The sequence below is a fragment of the Branchiostoma floridae genome, chromosome 5, assembly GCF_000003815.2.
Source record: "Branchiostoma floridae strain S238N-H82 chromosome 5, Bfl_VNyyK, whole genome shotgun sequence".
Taxonomy (NCBI): domain Eukaryota; kingdom Metazoa; phylum Chordata; class Leptocardii; order Amphioxiformes; family Branchiostomatidae; genus Branchiostoma; species Branchiostoma floridae.
In genome coordinates this window covers 27,944,268-27,961,949 of record NC_049983.1, presented here as the reverse complement: position 1 = coordinate 27,961,949, position 17,682 = coordinate 27,944,268, and the positions used below count along the sequence as shown (strand labels likewise).

General features: G+C 44.9%; 2 protein-coding genes across 3 annotated transcripts in view; both read left to right on the top strand.

The window, feature by feature from the left end:
• LOC118416894 (neuronal pentraxin receptor-like) overlaps window positions 1-17,682 on the top strand; it is a 626,618-nt gene that overhangs the window by 482,847 nt on the left and 126,089 nt on the right. The window lies entirely within an intron of this gene.
• Window positions 37-15,636, top strand: LOC118416903 (complex I assembly factor ACAD9, mitochondrial-like). The gene is made up of 16 exons (XM_035822190.1): window positions 37-359; window positions 1,585-1,678; window positions 2,682-2,783; window positions 3,678-3,885; window positions 4,614-4,692; window positions 4,896-5,073; window positions 5,670-5,819; window positions 6,543-6,613; window positions 7,017-7,142; window positions 7,558-7,686; window positions 8,211-8,290; window positions 12,148-12,292; window positions 12,560-12,637; window positions 13,933-14,061; window positions 14,546-14,618; window positions 15,474-15,636. The coding sequence occupies exons 1-16, from the start codon at window positions 180-182 to the stop codon at window positions 15,599-15,601; spliced, it is 1,950 nt and encodes a 649-aa protein (XP_035678083.1). The 5' UTR covers window positions 37-179; the 3' UTR covers window positions 15,602-15,636.

The window sequence follows — 17,682 nt, the reverse complement described above, 5'->3', positions numbered from 1 at the left end:
ACTATACCTGTATCATGTTTCTGTGTTTCCATTCAGTTGTGTAATTTATTTCCATACTCGGGACAAGTCAACAGTGCCTTTGCAGTCCTGTCGGAGTTCGCGAGCGTGCAGGTCAACAACACCCGACTAAGAAACAACAAACAAGTAAACAACAACAGTTCCCGTGAGGACAGAGCGCCATGCTGAGCTCGGGGAAGCTGCGGCCGGCGCTGCGGCTGGCCCGGCGGCCGTGGTGCGTCTCGGCGGGCGGGCTCCACACCTCGGGCCGCCGACTGCACAACCCCGACGAGGTCGACCTGTTCGACTTTCGTTACACAACCCCCTTCGTCAAAAACCTGTTCGTCGGCAAGTTTATCCGGGTGAGTTCGGGAGGAGTGCTGCTGGTTTCTTGAGTTATACTTAACTGTAATACTGTCCAGGGGACAGGTGTATCCCTGTATGCGGACTACGAAACGATAGGGGGAGGGGGGCTAAGGTTATGCTATGACGCAACCCCCTTGAGGATGACACTCAGACTGGAATGAAAGATCGGCTATGGGGGAGCAACGTTTAGCACGGTTTATGGTATGTGCACATGTACGTATGGGACTAAAACTAAAGACTACCCACTGTCCTTACGGACTGATACCCAGTCTGTCCACCTTAGTGTAACAGTGGGGTTCTAGCGCTGCCAAACTGACCACGCCAACAGCTCTTGAGCTTTTGGTGTTGTGGTTAGCACGTTGGATTTGTGATCCGGCTGCCCGGGTTCGGCGCGGGTTCGAATCCCGGGAGTCGGGATGTTGTTTCTTTCTGTTCTTACTCGCCCCTCTGAATTTCTACAATGGTTCCCACGCCGGCCCTGTGAGTAACAGGCTAGTATGTGCCACACAGGGATGTCGATCTCGGAGATTCGAGGACGAATCTTGAAAAGAAAAGGGGAGTAGTGTAACAGTGGGGTTCTAGCGCTGCCAAACTGACCACGCCAACAGCTCTTGAGCTTTTGGTGTTGTGGTTAGCACGTTGGATTTGTGATCCGGCTGCCCGGGTTCGGCGCGGGTTCGAATCCCGGGAGTCGGGATGTTGTTTCTTTCTGTTCTTACTCGCCCCTCTGAATTTCTACATTAGGACTGACACCCCCTCCCGACCCCCAGTCGGTCGACAGGGCCTGACCCCTCCCCCCAGTCTGTCCACAAACCCTGACCTCCCACCCAACTGCCTCCCCACCCCCAGTCTGTCCACAGGACCTGAGGGTGACACCTCCTTCCCTCCCTGTCCCAGTCCACACGTCCCGATTCCCTACCCCCCTCTGTCCACAAGGATTGACATTGACACCCGCACCTCCCCCTAGTCTGTGTAACACAAACTCCGCTGTCCAGGGCTGTAACTGGCCCCTCCCCGCGTTGGCCGGCGGATGTTGGCGGGCTGCTATAAGCGAGATTTAATCAGGCTACACCTCCCCCTACCTGTTTCATTTGTTGTTTATCTGGTTGTTACCTAGGAACAATTGTTGACTTGTTTATTTGTTGTTTAGGAACAAGTGTTGTTTGTGTGTTTGTTCCCCAGGAACAAGAGTTGTTTATTTGTTTGTTTGTTTGTCCCCAGGAACAAGTGTTCCCGTTCCCCCGACTGAACCAGCAGGACTATGACCAGCTGCAGCAGATGGTGGACCCGGTGGAGCGATACTTCAAGGATGATGGTAAAGTTGAAGAGAGGCCTCAGCTTCCTTGAAAATTGGAACACTGCATCAAATCATCATAATATACAAATGTATCAATGCTCTTGTAATTCACCAGTTGAGTGCTTACATATGATAACACAACTGCTGTACGTCTGTGTGCCACATAAGGTGTTTTGTTGTAGATAGTTATATTTCAGCCATACCATAGGTATGGTGAAATATATTGTATTCGTAATGTTTCTTTCTTTCTTTCTCCTGTCAAATCTTCAAATCGAATCAACTCCGCCATTTTTTAACCGATTGACTTGAAATTTGGCACAATGGTAGAGTAAACCAATACCCCTAGGTGTTTTTTTCATTTTTTTCATATCTGCCTTTAAAATGATTTTATTGAGGTTTTTGTCAATTTTTATGTATATTTCGGGCTCCTGTACCCTGGTATTACAGCCGAATGACATAAAATTTGGTACAGAGGTGCCTTGATCATATGCTCACCTAGATTCAATAACAGTTTTGGCAGACGGTACAAAGAAATGCTTAATTTTGCGATTTTTGGCCATTTTTTGACCAAAAAAGGACATTTTTGGCTCCCGTAGCCTCGTTTTACAACCAAATGATCTGAAATTTGGTATAAAAGTGCCCTTCAGTTATGTGCACATAAATTCAATAAAAGTTTTCCCATAAGGTACAACAAAATGCTTAATTTTGCGATTTTATGGCCATTTTTTGACAAAATTTGGACATTTTTGGCTCCTGTTCCCTCGATTTACAACCTAATGACCCGTAAATTGGTAAAGGGGTGCTCTAGATATCTATTCAAATGACCCATGTATAATTTTTGGCATGGACCACTTTAAAACGATATATTTGGGATTTTTTTGGTCATTTTCCAATGGCCAAAGGGGCCAACGACCTCAAGGCCTATTGTTGCATGATGGAGATGGCTGAAATATGCTGTATTTGCTCTCAAGCAAATGTCGGCCTTTCTAGTTTCTGACTGTTCCTGTGTTACTGCTTGCAGTTGACTCTGCGCAGATCGACATCGACGCCAAAATCCCCGCAGAAACCCTGCAGGGCCTAAAGGACCTGGGGCTATTTGGGATGCAGGTGCCAATGGAGTACGGTACGTTTGTTTGTTTGTTTATATCCCCATGGAAACCCTGCAGGGCGTAAAGGACCTGGGACTGTTCGGGATGCAGGTGCCGATGGAGTACGGTACGTTTGTTTGTTTGTTTATATCCCCATGGAAACCCTGCAGGGCCTAAAGGACCTGGGTCTGTTCGGGATGCAGGTGCCGATGGAGTACGGTACGTTTGTTTGTTTGTTTGTTTGTTTGTTTGTTTATATCCCCATGGAAACCCTGCAGGGACTGAAGGACCTGGGACTGTTCGGGATGCAGGTGCCAATGGAGTACGGTATGTTTGTTTGTTTGTTTATATCCCCATGGAAACCCTGCAGGGCCTGAAGGACCTGGGTCTGTTCGGGATGCAGGTGCCAATGGAGTATGGTACGTTTGTTTGTTTGTTTGTTTGTTTGTTTATATCCCCATGGAAACCCTGCAGGGCCTTAAGGACCTGGGTCTGTTCGGGATGCAGGTGCCAATGGAGTACGGTACGTTTGTTTGTTTGTTTATATTTTTGGCTTGACACTTGTCATCTGATGTAGTTTTGACATAGTCTTCAGCACTTTACACAATCACACTCAGTGTCCGGGTTATCGTCTGTTTCTCCCATGTTCTCCTTTGGCAGGGTTAGACACGCTGTACTGGCCTGACAGCCCAGGGAAAGTCTAAGTGCCAATCCGCCATACTTGCTTAATCAGGCTCATGAGGTATTTTCCATGGTCCATGCATGGATACTTTTTACTAAAAAATAGAATAAAGGCCTTGTTGAGGGTTACACTACGTGCCAGGTGTCTAATTCTCTTTCCTGCAGGGTAACACTGTGTAGATAAAGTGAGCACAGCTTGAAATTACAGATCCAGGACTGACGTATCCTCCATACCTCATACCCTGTAGGTGGGCTGGGCCTGTCCAACACAGAGTACGCCCGTCTGGGCGAGATCACGGCCATCGACGGGGCGATCGCGGTGACCTTGGCGGCGCACCAGGCCATCGGGCTGAAGGGCATCCTGATTGCGGGAAACGACGAGCAGAAGACCAAGTACCTTCCGAAGCTGGCGACGGGCGAGCACGTGGCGGCTTTCGCACTGACTGAGCCTTCCAGGTGGGACAAATCTATCAATCAATCAATCAATCTATCAACAAATCAATCAATCAATCAACACTTGGCGGCCTTCGCTCTGACCGAGCCCTCCAGGTGGGACAAATCTATCATCAATCAATGTTATATTCCCCCACTATGATATTGGTTGGGTTGACTACTCTCTCTATTCAGCCGGAGCTGAACCATCGGTCTTTGAATCAGATATTGTGTGCTATAGAGAATAAGTCTGGTATCCAGTCGTTTGTGTCAATATGTATATGATTAGTTGACAACGCACCTCCTCCATGTAAGCTCGACCTCCACAAAAGCGGCCTAGTAGGCCGATGGAGTATTTATCGAGTTAGAATAAAGACACAAACAAACTATAGCTCTCGAGTCTCTTCTGTACTCTCTGCAGTATTTGCGTAAAGGAAAGAAGAGACTTGGGAGATATGATATGACTGGATGCCAGACTAATAATGAATATATAGAAATGTGAGTATAAAGATTATGATTTATTTTCTTCTACAAAAACTGTACTGCTGTACTGTATAACTTGCAACTGTTGGCAGTTGTAAAATGTTTTTGCTCTAAAATTGGTTAGAAGCCCTGTTCATGTCAGAGGTATAGCCACTCTAATCTTTTGCATGTTTTCTTCCAAAGAGGTACAACCCCATTATGGACTTTCAGTATTAGGCACACTTAAGGTTCAGACCGGACATGACTGATTTTGTTTGTCGTTCCCACAGCGGAAGTGACGCTGCTTCGATCCAGACGCGAGCGACTCTGAGCGAGGACGGGAAACATTTCCTGCTGAACGGGGGAAAGGTTGGTTTGACACTGGAAATTAACAACTGGGTTCCTAAAATAATGTGTGGGATGGAAAAAAATTGACTGGAGACATCCCTGGACTGTATCTGTCTATGTCCCGTATGTATACACTAGCATACGGTAATATTATGTCAATGGTGCTTTTTTCTTATTTTCTCCGACGATCTTCTGTGCAGTGATTTTTGTCGATCCCTCCTCAGATCTGGATCTCGAATGGCGGCATCGCTGACGTCTTCACGGTGTTCGCCAAGACGGAGGTCGTGGACAGCGCATCCGGCAAGGTCAAGGACAAGGTCACGGCCTTCATCGTGGAGCGGAGTTTTGGCGGGATCACGAGCGGCAAGCCGGAGGACAAGCTGGGGATACGGGGGTCCAACAGTAGGTGGAACATAACTTTCATGTACATGTTCACTCACTCACTCACTCTCTCTGTCTCTCTCACTCTCTCTCACAAACTGGGCATCTGGGGGTCCAACAGTAGGTGGAGCGTAACTTTCATGTACATGTTCACTCACTCACTCACTCTCTCTGTCTCTCTCACTCTCTCTCACAAACTGGGCATCTGGGGGTCCAACAGTAGGTGGAACATTATTATGCAGACATTCATGTACAGGCTCTCTCTGTCTCTCTCTCTCTCAAGCTGGGGATCCGGGGATCCAACAGTAGGTGGAACATTATACAGCATTATAGTGCTGATATACATGTACAGGCTCTCTCTGTCTCTCTTTCTCACAAGCTGGGGATCTGAGGGTCCAACAGTAGGTGGAACATTATTGTGCTGATATACATGTACACGCTGTCTCTGTCTCTCTCTGTCTGTCTGTCTGTCTCTCTCTCTGCCTGTACAAGTAACAACTCCAATGTTAGCTGCTCTGATCTGCTCAATGCAGATTTCAATTAAGGCCAAGGTGGGCTTTTTTACGTTTGAATCTGTCATTATTTTCAGTATCTAACTCCTCACCTGTGTTTCTCAGCGTGCACCGTGCACTTTGAAGACACGCCCGTCCCGGTGGAGAACGTCCTTGGAGAGGTCGGCGGGGGTTTCAAGGTCGCCATGAACATCTTAAATGGTGGGCGGTTCAGCATGGGCAGCAGCGGCGCCGGCATCGTCAAGAAGCTGATTGGTCAGTGAAAACTGTTAGAAGCTGATTGGTCAGTGAAAACTGTTAGAAGCTGATTAGTCAGTGACTGTTAGAAGCTGATTGGTCAGTGAAACATGTAGTGTTTGAAGCTGATTGGTCGGTGAAAACTGTTAGAAGCTGATTGGTCAGAAAAACTGTTAGAAGCTGATTGGTCAGTGAAAACTTTTAGAAGCTGATTGGTCAGTCAAAACATTTAGAAACTGATCAGTGCAAACTGTTAGAAGCAGATTGTTAGAAGCTGATTGGCCAGTGAAAACTGTCAGAAGCTGATTGGCCAGTGAAAACTTTTACAAGCTGATTGGTCAGAGAAAACTGTTTGAATAGAAGCTGATTGGTCAATGAAAACTTTTACAAGCTGATTGGTCAGTGGAAATTGTTAGAAGCTGATTGGTCAGTGAAAACTGTTAGCAGCTGATTGGTCAGAGGAAACTGTTAGAAGCTGATTGGTCAGTGAAAACTGTTAGAAGCTGATTGGTCAGTGAAAACTGTTAGAAGCTGATTGGTCAGTGAAAAATTTTACAAGCTGATTGGTCGGAGAAAACTGTTTGAATAGAAGCTGATTGGTCAGTAAAAGTGTAGATTGGTGCTACATGTATGAGAAACATGTATCAGCCTTTGTTTTTGTTTGAAATTGTTGGTGTTTAGTTGAGGTTGTTGAGTTTATCGCTGGTCCTGCTGTTTTTGACTGTCTCTATCCTGTTCCAGAACAAACGGCAGAACACGCCACAAGCCGTGTACAGTTCAACAAGAAGCTGATGGAGTTCCCACTCATCCAGGTAGGGGGAGCTGCAGAACTGTGTCATTAGGGGTGGGGCCAATGAAACACATCTCTACAGTTTACCCATTCTGACAGCAAAAACACAGACTTTGTCTTTGTAACTTCATGTAATCATTATTGGTATGAAATCCAGTAACAAATTAGAATGGAGAATAAAAGAAAAGAAAGAAGAATGGAAAATAATGGCTCTTCCTTCTGCTTAGAAAGTCGCAATATTCCATTCAATATTTTTCCAATTGGGTTGACAGGAAAAGTTTGATTGACAGTAGCTGTATATTTGATTGACAGGAGAAGTTTGATTGACAGAAGTTTGATGGGAGCTGTATACTTGATTGACAGGAGCTTTATACTTGATTGACAGGAGCTGTTTGATTGACAGGAGCTGTATATTTGATTGACAGGAGAAGTTTGCTGAGATGGCACTGCGAGCCTATGCCATGGAAAGCATGGCGTACCTGACGGCCGGCATTATGGACCGCTGGCCGGGCGGAGACCCCGACTGCTCCGTGGAGGCTGCCATGGTCAAGGTCAGTGTACTCTCAAGGTCAAGAACTGTACCGAACAGTTTATGGCAGATAATGGTAACCCCATGTTGTCTCCATGATACCTGATGTTGTCTCCATGGTAACTGATGTTTTCTCCATGGTAACTGATGTTTTCTCCATGGTAACTGATGTTTTCTCCATGGTAGCTGATGTTGTCTCCATGGTAACCCTATGTTGTCTCCATGGTAACTGATGTTGTCTCCATGGTTACCGATGTTGTCTCCATGGTAACAGGTGTACAGTTCGGAGAGCGTGTGGGCCAGCGTGAGTGAAGCCCTGCAGGTGCTGGGAGAACTGGGGTACATGATAACTGATGTTGTCTCCATGGTAACTGATGTTGTCTCCATGGTAACTGATGTTGTTTCCATGGTAACTGATGTTGTCTCCATGGTAACAGGTGTACAGTTCGGAGAGCGTGTGGACCAGTGTTAGCGAGGCCCTGCAGGTGCTGGGAGGCCTGGGCTACATGAAGGAGTATCCGTACGAGCGCTACCTGAGAGACGCCAGGATCCTCATGATATTTGAGGTCAGTTGTAGGGCTGTACATATATACAATCATATACAACCTGAACTATCTTTAGTGTCACTGACGAAAAAAAGTCGATACTAGGAGTTTTTTTACACAACCAGTTTTCTCTTGCTGACATTTCGATGCCTGTCAGACATCTTCCTCAGAGCTTCTAACTGGTGTTCTGCTTCTCACTGCTATATGTAGTGGCGAGAAGGTGAACTTCAGTTAAAAGATCTGAGGAAGATGTCTGACTGATATCGAAATGTCAGCAATTGAGAGAAAATTGATTGTGTGAAAGAAAACTTTCATGTCCTGTGATCTACCATCCTGATGAAATTATTTTCGGAAGATTAGTGGATACTATCTAAAACGTCTGACCATTTCCAAAATCATATCCAGTTGCTTGAGTAACTGCTTTTTGGATGATGTTGATTGTGTTGATAGTGATGATTGTTATGATGATGATGGCGTTGATGGTGATGTTGATGATGAAAAAAGATTGAATGTTTGTTTGTTTGTTTGTTTGTTTGATAATGCAGGGGACCAATGAAATCCTGCGCATGTACATCGCCCTGGTGGGAATGAAGTTTGCTGGGGACATACTGAAGGAGAAACTCAAGTGAGAAGTTTAGATTTCTAAACCTACTTCAGAATTTGCAAAAGACACAAGTTACAGGGCAATAGCAAATAGAGGGCCCTTTACAAAGAGTATCGCTAGTAGATATTACCTGTACTTTATACAGTTTGATGTAACTTGTCCCCCAGTCAGCTTGAATGATGAAATACTGGCTGGATTCTGCAGTGCTAAGCCATGCTGGTAGGGGGCACTTGTATGTGCGGATGTTACGATATTAATCTATTTTAAGGAGCTTTAGTGTGGGAACATGGGGCTGATCCTGCAGTGCCAAGCCATGGTGCTAGAGGGCGCTTGTGTGCCACCTGTGTTAATATATCATATTTACACCACAGGGATCTGAACCACAGGAACATCGGCCTGCAGTACTGTGCTGTGATGTAAGAGGGCGCTAATGTATGATATTTACGCCACAGGGATCTGAAACACAGGAACATCAGCCTGCTGTACTGTGCTTTGCTGCTAGAGGGAGCTAATATATGATATTTACACCACAGGGTTCTGAAGCGAGGGAACATCAGCCTGCAGTACTGTGCTGTACTGTAAGAGGGCGCTAATGTATGATATTTACACCACAGGGATCTGAAGCATGGGAACATCAGCCTGCAGTACTGTGCTGTGCTGTAAGAGGGCACTAATGTATGATATTTCCACCACAGGGATCTGAAGCGTGGGAACATCAGCCTGCAGTACTGTGCTTTGCTGCTAGAGGGAGCTAATGTATGATATTTACACCACAGGGATCTGAAGCGAGGGAACATCAGCCTGCAGTACTGTGCTTTGCTGCTAGAGGGAGCTAATATATGATATTTACACCACAGGGATCTGAAGCGAGGGAACATCAGCCTGCAGTACTGTGCTGTTCTGCTAGAGGGGGCTAATGTATAATGTTTCCACCACAGGGATCTGAAGCGTGGGAACATCAGCCTGCAGTACTGTGCTGTTCTGCTAGAGGGGGCTAATGTATAATACGTCGATGTAGGTTAGACATCCAGGTAATAAGATACGCCAAAAATAGTTACTCAAGCAACTGGATATGGTTTTGAAACGGTCAGACGTTTCGGAAAGAATCCACTTTCCTTCGTCAGTGACACTGAAGTGATCTGCAAGAAACAGGTCTTTTATACTCTAACTATGAATGAAGACAATTTCAGATGTCCAATAGGAAAGGTTGTAAGACAATTCAGACTGAAGACAATTTGGATAACAAGATCCCCAGCATCGACATTGTCACAGAAACTGAGTCAGCAATCCACCGGGCCCGTTTGCCACAGAGACAGGCTGAAGCCTTACGCGCCAAAGTAGCTACCACCTTGAAAGTTTCGAAACCCCCTCCCAGCAACATCACTCGGGAAGAACAAATTGCTCTCAAAGATTTGGCCACCAATCAAGACATAGTAATTCTGCCGGCAGACAAGGGGAGATGCACAGTAGTCTTAGACAGGGAACAGTACGACAGAAAGGTACAAGATCTATTAGGGGACAAAAACACCTACGCGCCTTTGAAGAAGGACCCCACCTCCCAGTTTAAAGGGAAAATCATCACGGCTCTCAAGGAATTGGAAGACAAGGAAAAAAAGATTGACCGTGCCACCTATCTAAAACTCTACCCCACTTCGGAACAACCCCCAACCTTCTACGGCCTTCCCAAAATCCACAAACAGGATGTCCCCCTACGCCCCATTGTGTCCAGCATAGGTTCTGTCACGTACGAGTTAGCAAAATTTCTAGCTAAGATCCTGAGACCTTTAGTGGGGAAGTCTCAACATCACATTCAGAATAGTGCAGACTTCGTTGACAAAATCAAAGATCTCCGGGTAGAAGAAGATGAAATCATCACTTCTTACGATGTCTGTTCGCTTTTCACTTGCATACCTCCTAAGGACGCAGTCTCGGTAGTCAAGGAAGCCCTGGAGGCTGACAACACACTAACAGACAGAACCAAACTATCTCCAGACCAACTGTGCAAACTGCTAGACCTTTGCCTAGGGTGTACGTATTTCTCTTTCAAAGGACAGTTCTCCCAACAACTGCACGGCTGTGCTATGGGATCACCAGTGTCACCCATTGTTGTAAACCTCTACATGGAAAAGTTTGAAGTGAAGGCTATCAGTACTTTCAAGGACACTCCCCCACTCAACTGGTTCCGCTATGTAGATGATACGTATTGCAAGCTAAAACAGAGAGTAGCTGATGAGTTCTTTGACCACATCAACCAAGTAGATAAGAACATCAAGTTCACACAGGAGTCAAGTCATGACAACATCCTCCCATTCCTAGATACCAAAACTATCATAGAGAAGGACGGCAGCCTTCAGTTCGAAGTGTACAGGAAACCGACGCACACTGACCAATATCTGGCCTTTGACTCTCACCACCCTTTGGAACACAAACTGGCAGTGATTAAAACCTTGTATCACCGGGCAGACAGCATTGTTTCCTCTGGCAAAGCCAAAACAGAGGAACACAAACACCTCCGAAGTGCATTGAACAAATGTGGCTACCAAAACTGGACCTTCAACAAAGCCCTCAAACCCTCGGACCACTCAAAGAAAACAGCCAAGTGCAAACCATTGACCGACAGAAAGAAAGCCAACATTACCATCCCCTATGTCCAAGGAGTTTCGGAAAAACTCAGACGGATCTTCCAAAACTTCAACATCGCCACTAACTTCAAACCTCACTCAACCCTCCGACACAAACTGGTACATCCAAAAGACAAACCACAGAAAGGTACTAAGGCCAATGTAATCTACAGACTCAAATGCGAGGAACCCAACTGTAACAACACATACATTGGTGAGACTAGTCGTCCACTAAAAGCAAGATACCAAGAACATTGCAAACCGAAGGCCAATGGCAACTCTTCTGCTATTTTCAACCACCTACAACACAACCAAGGACATTCCTTCAACCTCCAATCTACCGACATCCTAGACCGCGAAGCCCGCTGGTTTGAACGGGGAGTTAGAGAGGCCATATATGAGAGAATATACAATCCCACCCTCAACAGAAAAGGGGGGCTACGTATGGAACTTTCCGGCACTTGGGACATAGCACTCTGCCCCCCGCCAACAAAACTTTTAGCTCCTGTAACTAAAACAACAGGAGCTAATTGACTCATTTGCATTAACTGTGTCTTAGCCTTGATATCCTTTGAAATCCAAATTGTCTTCAGCTTGACTTTGGCTTAGCTTTGTTTTCTTTGGAATCCAAATTGTCTTCAGTCTGAATTGTCTTACAACCTTTCCTATTGGACATCTGAAATTGTCTTCATTCATAGTTAGAGTATAAAAGACCTGTTTCTTGCAGATCACTTCAGTGTCACTGACGAAGGAAAGTGGATTCTTTCCGAAACGTCTGACCGTTTCAAAACCATATCCAGTTGCTTGAGTAACTATTTTTGGCGTAGCTAATGTATAATGTTTCCACCACAGGGATCTGAAGCGTGGGAACATCAGCCTGCAGTACTGTGCTGTGCTGTAAGAGGGCGCTAATGTATGATAGTTCCACCACAGGGATCTGAAGCGCCGGAACATCAGCCTGCAGTACTGTGCTGTGCTGTAAGAGGGCGCTAATGTATGATATTTACACCACAGGGATCTGAAGCGCGGGAACATCAGCCTGCAGTACTGTGCTGTGCTGCTAGAGGGAGCTAATGTATGATATTCACACCACAGGGATCTGAAGCGTGGGAACATCAGCCTGCAGTACTGTGCTTTGCTGCTAGAGGGAGCTAATGTATGATATTCACACCACAGGGATCTGAAGCGTGGGAACATCAGCCTGCAGTACTATGCCGTGCTGTAAGAGGGCGCTAATGTATGATATTCACAACACAGGGATCTGAAGCGCGGTAACATCGGCGTGATTCTCCAGACCGTGCGCCAGCGATGGGGCTCGGGGCTCGGGCTGGGGCCGAGTCTGGGGTTCATCTCCGAGGACCGGTTCATCGGAGACGGCTTTAAGTCCCATCCCAGCGTCTCGGTGAGACCGCTCACATGATCATAGTTTTTTTTTTTTTTTTGAAATTTTGGAGTACTGAAAGATCATGGTGTTAAGTTGCTTCTGTTTTTTTTTTTAATCTACATCGTATTTTTAATCTTTTTATTTTATAATCTGTACAATATGTGTAAACTCTAAGTTAGCTCCAGGTACACAAGTTGTGAGAAGTAAAATTTGGTTTCGTTTGCAAGTGTAGGAGTGTGTATTTCAGCATTGTTCAATATAAGTAAGTGTTTCCATCTTTCCCAGGCGGGAGCGAAGCTTCTGGAGGAGAACGTAAACACGATGGGGATGACGACAGAAACGCTGCTGGCCAGACACGGCAAGGTGAGAGCTACGAAACTAAGACATCTGCCTGTGTAGTTTATTTATTTATTTATTTATTTGTTTGGCTGATGTCAGCCAAGGCCGCCCAACTAGCCGTGTCTATTACAAAGGGCTGACCTGCCTGTGTAAGTGGCACATGCTCTTGTGAAATAACTACTAAATGTGTACATTATACTTCTCAGAACACATGGAGCACAATAGAGAAGATTGCCATGCTTCGAGAAGATTAGTAAATGCATCCACAAGATTGGCAGGCACAAAATGACTAAGGGTTTGATAGTAGAACAAGCCCTTCTACATTTATACACGTACTGTGTTAAACGGTATTTCACTGGGCTGCATCTGTTGGGGACAAATTATTGTGGCAGCTTTGCAAATTTTTCTCCAATGTTCACGACAAGTTGAGAGCTGCCAAAGTAAGACATCTGCCTTATAATTTATTTATTTATTTATTTATTCGTTTGGCTGATGACAGCCAAGGCCGCCCAACTCAGCCACACATATTACAAAGGGCTGACCTGCCTGTATAAGTGGCATATGCTCTTGTGAAAACACTACTAAATGCATAGTATTATTACATTATACTTGTCAGAACACATGGAGCACAATAGAGGAGATTGCTATGGTTCGAGAAGATTAGTAAATGCATCCACAAGATTGGCAGGCACAAAATGACTGTAAGGGTTTGATAGTAGAACAAGCCCTCCCACATCATACACGTACTGTGTTAAACAGTATTTCACTGGGCTGCATCTGTTGGGGACAAATTATTGTGGCAGATTTGCAATTTTTTCTCCAATTTTCCCCTGTAGTTTCACTGATGTTCAACACACGGGTAAAATACAGGCCAGCTACAAATGAAATTGCTGGGCCCAGAATGTCACATCCTCAGTTTTGCCCCCAATTACCTGTAGATACAAGATAATTTTTGAAAAATGCACTGTTACCACCACATTAAAAAACAATGTACAATAACAAAAATTCATCAGTAAAAGATCGCAACTGTAGTGACTAGTCTGTGCTCATTCACAACATATTGCCCATTGCGATTTTCGTGCAATTTTAGAAAATTTGCCATTTCAAGCAACCAATAGGTGACGTCTCATTAGAATGTTAGCGAATGTCTTTTACAAACCAACAGATGCTGTCTAGTAAGATAAATAATGATAATTATAATAACTGTTCTTAGTGACAGATTATAAACAAAAACAAATTGTTATTGATAACCAAATCAGAGCCTAGTATGGTACTGGTTAATTTTGATAAGTTCTCTGCCGTATTCCTGTCATGTCCAGGGCATCGTGGATCAACAGCTGATACTGAAGAGAGTCGCTGACATCACCACCAACCTGTACGCCATGACGGCGGTCGTGTCTCGTGCCAGCAAGGCGGTCATCTCAGGGCTTCCTAACTATGACCACGAGGTAACCACCCATATACGCACTCTCACACTCACTCACTTTGTACGCCATGACAGCGGTCGTGTCTCGCGCCAGCAAGGCGGTCATCTCAGGGCTTCCTAACTATGACCACGAGGTAACCACCTAAACACACTCACTACACAAACACCAACAACTAACAGTCACTCACATACTCACTATGTATGCCATGAAGGCGGTCGTCTCTCGCACCAGCTTGCCGGTTGTCATGACCACAAGGTAACCAACCACCCACAACTAACACTAACTCACATACATGTACTCACTATGTACATCATGACGGTGGTCATGTCTCGCGCTTATCGGACCCTGAATATATCAATTTACATTCAATGGATGACATCTGCACGCACACTGATTTTTTACTGGTTTTGAAGATGTTGGTTTGTAGCTACAAATTAAAACCTGAAATATATCAGAGTGAGGTCCGTTAAGAGTTTTTTGTAATATATGTTTATGTTGTTCGCAGGTCCTGATGGCCAACACCTTCTGCCAGAAAACCTACAACACAAACATGCAGCTGTTCGACGAGCTGAGCAGAGGTGAGCCCTTTCTTTGTTTTTTGTTTAAATCAGGTTCGTAGGGCCTGACGTTACCATCATGTAATATCCAGGCAGATCCTACAATGGCATAAGATAGTACTAAACTGGCCAAGGAGTGTGTCAGCCACAAGGTGTCCATTTGCCATGTAGCGAAACACACTCCAAAGCCGGCTTCACTCCTCCGCCAGTTTTTGATACTATCTTATGCTACCGTAGAATGTGCCAGGAGATAATCATCATGAAGATGAAGGGAAGCCCATAGCAATAACTGTAGAAGCATCTCTTCTCTCTTAGTCAGAAACATCAAGCTTAGGCAAGCTTGACTTCACTGACTCAATAGGTTGGACAAATGAATGGAAGTTGCAATTTCTGTGACTCGTGAACAAAGCAGAGCTGTTTGCAGCTTTACATTTTTTCCGGCCCAATCATTTCCTAGAGCCCACGTTGTTAACTTTTGTTGTTAAATCTGTAAGTAAAAGCTTGCAAATTTTTGTGTTATTCGGTTTAGATAGTTTTTTGGGACGAAAGGGGTGACCTCTTCATCCGTTCTACCTAGAAGTTGCATTTTCTGTGACTTGTGAACAAAGCGGAGCTACCTCGTTAGTTTTCGTCCCACTCATTGTTACATGTAAAGTTTTGCTGTTAAATTTGTAAGTAAAAGCTTCCAGATTTTCATGTCATGACATGAAGTTTGGATCAATTTTTCCAGAAGGGGTGACATTTTTGTCCCTTCTAGCAAGCAAATTTCTATCCCGGAACAGAGGGACAGGTCCTGGAGACATCCCTGAAACTGTATCATTCACCACTGTTCACCAGCCAGCAGAACTAATATTGCCATTTGACCCTCTCTCCCAGAAAACACGGACGCGGCTGTTCAGAAAATCGGCACGGACATCCTGAAGGCCGGGAGTTACATCGCCGCACACCCGCTCGACAGAACGCACGACTTCGACAACATTGACGTTGTGCCGCCCCAGCGGTAACGGGCGCAAACACTCGCAGACCACCGGGGTAACATCGCCGCGCGACTTAGACTCCGTCTGTGTCAGGTTTCCTGTCATTAAACTGTTGTCCTTTGTTTCATTATACTGCTGCTGGGGTCCCTGACGCAGGGGTAGGCAGCAGTCGGCTAGTCTTCACACTTCGCTTCCATTTGGCTCTGTCCAGTGGGTCGACCCCTGTCAGGCCGCACACCTTCATGTCCCTCCTGACACACTCCATCCAGGTTTTTCTTTCTCTCTACCACGACCCCTGTTGCCAGTCACTTTCAGTCTGGTGATCTTATTTATGCAGTCACTCGATCTTTCAACATGCCCAAACCACCTAAGACTGCAGCACTGAGATGATGTCCAGAATACCAAGTTGATCAAGTAAGCTAGATGAAGGGGTCTCATCCTGGGGTTTGACACCGCAAATCCATCTGTGAAACTGTTGTCTCCATGGTGATACCTTGGAGGTCACTTAGACTTTGGCAAGACACCAGAATTAATCACAATTCAGATCTCCTCTGTGACGAGGTATCTTTTGATGAAACTGCTGTCCCTGTTGTATCACTGACCAAGACATCAGGAATATCACAGATTTGATCAACTTTAGCTCAGCCTGAACTGAAACATCACCTAAGGATTTGGGAGATGTGTTGCTCAGTCAAAACCAGGGCTCTAGCCAGCGTCCGTTTTTCCGTCAATTGACGGAAATTTGCTGCGTGTGACGGAAAAATTTTAAAACCAATCCATCAACTTTGACGGACAAAAATCTGATAGCAGCTCCTTGGTGGAAGGTACAGGCTGCTTGGGGATGCCGTCCACGGCCGTAAAAGCCACACACTGTTTGTTTTGCTATTGTTATGATTGTTGACAATGTGTGTCGACGCCCTTTCGCATACGATAACCCCATTAAAACCCGTTTTTCAAGGTCTCAGTTCAGTCTCTCTAACTTCTGGAATAGTGTTTTCGCGACAATGGAAATTGGCTGACGGAAAAAAAAATGTCGAGCTGGCTAGAGCCCTGGTCAAAACTTTGTGTAAGTTGCTCTGTGCAGATTTACTGTTTACTTTTTGGTTTCTATCAGAACAGATGGACTTTTCTTGTTAACTTATGCTTTATTTGTCTGTTTATTTCTATGCTCATATAGACTAGAGATATATTTGACTTGAAAGGGAAACTACATGTACCTGAGAGAATTTTCCAGTGTTTGCAAATTTGATGTAACCAGTATCAAGCTATAGTTTCATAGACATCTGCAAATGAAATGAATAGACTAATGAGGTGAGATTGACGTATGTCACAGGGTAGATAGACAAGTAAGAATATGGTGACTTTCTGTATATCAAAATAGACCTGGCCCACTTCCTTGCCAGGACCATAATTTATCCATAATTCCAGTTAATATCCAATTATATAGTTGATGTATTTATTCCTGGAAGTTTGAAAGTTTCAGAAAAAATATTAGTCACTTTTGAAACTGCATACAGGGTAGTGGGTGCCTTGTTTGTTTGTTTGTTGTGTTGTTGTTATGTACAAATAAACAAAACTACACACGCAAGATTTCTGCAGTGTTATTTTGTGCAATTGCCTATAATGGAGCTTTAGTTTCTTATCCTGTATAATTATGCAGATTGTAATTGAACGTTTCTAACATACCTGAAGGAGGTATAAGCCTTCTCACATTAGTTAGGGCGCATGTGGGGCGACAGGAATTCTAGGTAATATGTCAAAGGGCAAGGCACACAAAAAGAAAACAAAACCCGACCTTGTCTTCTCCATTGATTTGATATGCATGGCATTGCCCACGGCCAGTTTGTGTCCGTTCATCATGCTACGCCCCGCCATTCTCATATCTGATAACCTGTGGCACAGCTACCGCATCTTTAGCAGCAGCGATCACCTCTCTGTTTTGATATCTGTTGGGCTCTGGCGTTTCTCTGTTCTGATATCTGTTGGGCTCTGACGTGTCTCTTCCATTATCTACAAAAAACAGGTGCTCATCTACACACATGAAGACCTGTTCATCTGTTCCAGCATGTACGGCAACTGCTGGCCCATGGAGTTACTCATGCTTGTTT